The sequence below is a fragment of the Papilio xuthus genome, unplaced genomic scaffold (assembly GCF_000836235.2).
Source record: "Papilio xuthus unplaced genomic scaffold, Pxut_1.1 DF825946.1, whole genome shotgun sequence".
NCBI lineage: Eukaryota > Metazoa > Arthropoda > Insecta > Lepidoptera > Papilionidae > Papilio > Papilio xuthus.
In genome coordinates, this window is record NW_013532703.1 from 14,894,314 (window position 1) to 14,898,321 (window position 4,008).

Here is a 4,008-nt window from a genome sequence, read left to right on the forward strand (position 1 = left end):
TCCACCCATCCATCTAAACATTAGCAATAATAAGTAAGAAAGTAAGAAATAAGATGTGAAGAATAAAAATTAAATTATAAAATATCTTAAATCATAAAGAATAGTTCGAATTCTTTTTACGATGCCTGAGAATAAGATAAAAAAAACTCTGTCGTCTTCTTACCCCAATTTAACTCTAACAGAGTTTAATAACTTCCAAAAGTGACAATAAGTACGACCATTACTTTTCGCCGGATACGAATTTTTGCGAAGACACCTTTTGTTTCTATCCTTTTGAACTTAAATAAAAAATATGAACGGAAAAATAGTACGTATTTTCCAGTTTTGCTTCAGTTGTCTCAAGCTGTGCGTTATTTTTGTGTTATTTTTAAATACATTTTAGTAGTAGAACAAAACCTCTTATAGTGACATCGAAGAAACGGGCAATATTCAGTCACAGTAACTGATAATTTGAATATACAGTTTCGTAAGATAGATATTACAAAGCAAACGGTTTTGTTCGCTTTAGTCTATATAGCGTTTTAACAGAGTTAACTGGTTTAAACTTTATATTTAAAATACACAACTAACTTAAATATTCGTAGTAAAGAAATACAAGTTTTGTGAAATGAAAATTCCAGCTAAGATCAATATGAGAAGCGGGTATGAAAGTTCGCTCATAAATTTCTAGACGTGTCTAGGGACATATTGAAACACTTAGGAGAGCTTAACGATGCATGGAGCAAACTATATTAAGGTCTTAATACTTTATAAATATTCTTATTGTCTTATTTTTTCTTTTTAAAAATTTTATATTAAATTGAATATATCTTAACCTCAAAAATATTTAGATGGTATTACACAGATTTCTTAGTCGATTTATAATCGATTTTTAATCGATTCGCTTGATTCGATTGATTAGTCAATCGATTAATCGATTTAGTTTAATCAGAATATCAACAGAAATACAAGGAAGAAAATGGTATCGTAATGAAGAGAATAAATTTCTTTTGTTTCTGTTCACCGAAATAATAAAATATATTTGCATATTTTTATTTACATACGAGGAGTTTTAATTAAGGTCGCAGATTAATTATTATTAATTAAATGACCGCTATAAGTTGTGCAAGCTGAGCCACATTGTTAGGAGCACGTGCACTCTTTATTACAACGTTAGGCGGGATAACGAGCTAGGTTCAAACTGGCCTTTCTAATTATGCTACCACTTACATTATAATTTTGTTGAATTCTCAACTATTATTACAAACATACATCAATTTAATTAAACTATTATAAGTACCAAATATTACATCTAACTCGCGCTACCAATGAAAGAAAAAAAAGTTGTTCATAAAACAACTTCTATTTTAGATGAACATAAAACATGTAATACGGTCGGAGTAACGCAGGATGCGCATTCGTATTATTACATCTGTTAACTTGGTCGCGATAAAATTGAATCATTTGCTTGTTTAAATGATCATCAAATGAACATTGAGAATTAACATACCCATAAACAATTTTTGAAGATTCTAAACACCAATTGCTGATTTTGCTTTACTGAATACAACTCTAACAGCTTAAATCTCATGTTGTTACAGCTAGGTTAATATTTTGTAACATAATAATGTAATCTCTTGGGCGCATCTCGTGTACATAAATAGCAATTGACTAGATGAAGAATTCGCACAGCAGCGCTTTTGCTAAATTAATCTCAGAGAAACACCGCCGAGGAAATTAAACCTAGATAGAAGCTCGGCTTGAAGTGCTTTTTTTTAGTAATTTTTCAAAACACGATTGTGAAATTTTGCTCTGAATTTATGGTCAGGCAATTTTAAAAGATCATTTTTACGTAGGTTTGGAGAATTTTATGCATTTTGGCGTATATGAAGTTGGCTTGTCATCATGTTGTAACACTTTTAGTGCTTGAATTTTGAATTATTTGCCGTAAAATTGCACTAATTTAAAAACTTGTATGAAACATATTCCAGCTTTTTATAGTATGTTATGACGTATAATAGTTAAAGTAATCTATTTTAAATTCTTTAACAAATTATTCGAGTGCTAGTAAGGGTTGGATGAGTCCATTTCACGGAACATTAATTGTAAAGTGGAGTTGCCTGTATAAAATTAATTGCTGCGTTATTGTCCATTTATTTTTATTAATTCCGCATAAATATGACTAACGGAAAAAACTGATGGAGTGAAAATAATTTACTGCCTTTTAATCAATTTCCTTTTTCAGACATGTTTCATAAAATTGTTCAATTGATGTTAAATATCAATTACGTAATAATTTAGTAATCATTCTTTATTATTGCGTAATATGGTGTTAACTGTAACTCCTATGGAAAAAGACATCTACTAAACAAAATATTGAATAATTTACTACCTCGTTTTCATACAAGTTTCGTGTCGCTAACGTAAGGAGGTGAACGGAAATCACCCATAATTCTTTGATATAACGACGAGATCAGTGTTAAAGCGCGACTTAAGCTTTTCGTTCTAGAAAGTTTAATACAGAGTGATAAAGCTTATTTATCTCGCTATTTACTTTTAGTATTCGAGTTATTTATATTCACGTAGATCTTTCTAATATTTTATAACATTCAATATCGATTTTACACAAAATTCTTGTAAAGAGTTTTTGTAATTTGAAACCATTATTTATATTCCTATTTTCGTATTGACAAAAAATTATTGTTATGGTTTAGTAAATTAATAGCGTATTGTTAACTAATAAGTAAAATTAAAATTTACTAAAATTAAAACACACAGAGATCAAAAGAATCATTCGATTAAAATCGATTAGATTAGACTTTTGACGTTTTACATTTATTATAAGGCAAGTTAGAGTAAAACGTCAATGTCAAATGTCAATGTCACAATCACGTTTTGTGAGCTGGTGTTATTTTGCGTTATATTTTTTCTAATTTATTTAATTAGTTAGATAAAAATAATGGCCCAAGGAAAACTTAAAGTGAAAAGTAAATTACCATCTGGTGTTAAAGCCAAGAAAAATAAAGGGAAAGCGGTGACAAAACGTAGCAATGCACCAGTTCGGAGTAAAAACAATGCTGTAGAAAAAAATAAGATGAAGGCAAAGGTAACAAAGATGGTGAACGCAGTGGCTGAACAGCAACTTAGAGCATTGGCTACAGACACGCCTCAGTTATCTGCCGCGCAACAAAGGGTCGCAGCAGCGCCTACTGCACCTGTGCCCTCAAAATAACCTAATTAGTAAGATCCTATTTTTATAGACGACGTGTTTGTAACCAAAGTGAAAATTTAAAAAATAAAAACATTATTTTTGCAACGTAAACTTGGAAATTAAAAAAGTTGCACAATATATATCTAGTTATTGGATGATTGTTCCAATGGTGAGGTGTAATTTGTAATTACTGTAATAATTAGGAGTAAAATGTAAAATATGCTACTAGTACTCTATTTACATGTTGAGTTTACATATAATCAACCATGCAAGTATGTATTGTTTTAAAAGTGACTATTGAATTGAAAGTTGCAAGTATAATAAGTATTGCTGCATAACTAGGGTGTTTGTTTCGCTAATCAGTTGGCCCTATTAGATTTATGTTCTATTGGACTATTTGTGTCCACCAATACTGAGGCCGATTGATCAGCAAGTGAAGAAACACACTATAACTAAAATAATATTTTGATCCCTCTCATATTATTTGAAAAAACAAAGACAACTATATTTTTCACCCGAGTAAAGTTTAGCAAGAATAATGTGTAATTTTAAAACAATTATTCATAAACAAAAGTTTCTGCAACTTGGTTGATATTCCTCTGAACAGAATCTTTTGCATTATACTGTTATTACCTCGGAGTTCTTTGGAGAATTAAAAGAACATATATTGCATATTGAAATATGTTTATACACTACTAATGGTAAAATAAAAACTTTGTATTTACAATAATTTTGTGTATTTCATTAGGTTGTAAATAAATGTCAATAAAAAAATAATGTTTTTCATTTATGATGCTTATTTATTTTTTATAACTCTG

General features: G+C 29.5%; 1 protein-coding gene across 1 annotated transcript; it reads left to right on the plus strand.

Annotated features, from left to right (window-relative positions):
• The first annotated feature begins 2,926 nt into the window (after positions 1–2,926).
• LOC106124077 (uncharacterized) lies at positions 2,927–3,589 on the plus strand. Its single transcript, XM_013320531.1, has one exon. It carries the CDS (start codon positions 2,939–2,941, stop codon positions 3,209–3,211), a length of 273 nt encoding a protein of 90 aa, XP_013175985.1. The 5' UTR covers positions 2,927–2,938; the 3' UTR covers positions 3,212–3,589.
• The last annotated feature ends 419 nt before the right edge of the window (positions 3,590–4,008 follow it).

Bases quoted from the DNA above. Each gene is read 5' to 3' on its own strand.
- LOC106124077 (XM_013320531.1), top strand. From the start codon at position 2,939: ATGGCCCAAGGAAAACTTAAAGTGAAAAGTAAATTACCATCTGGTGTT.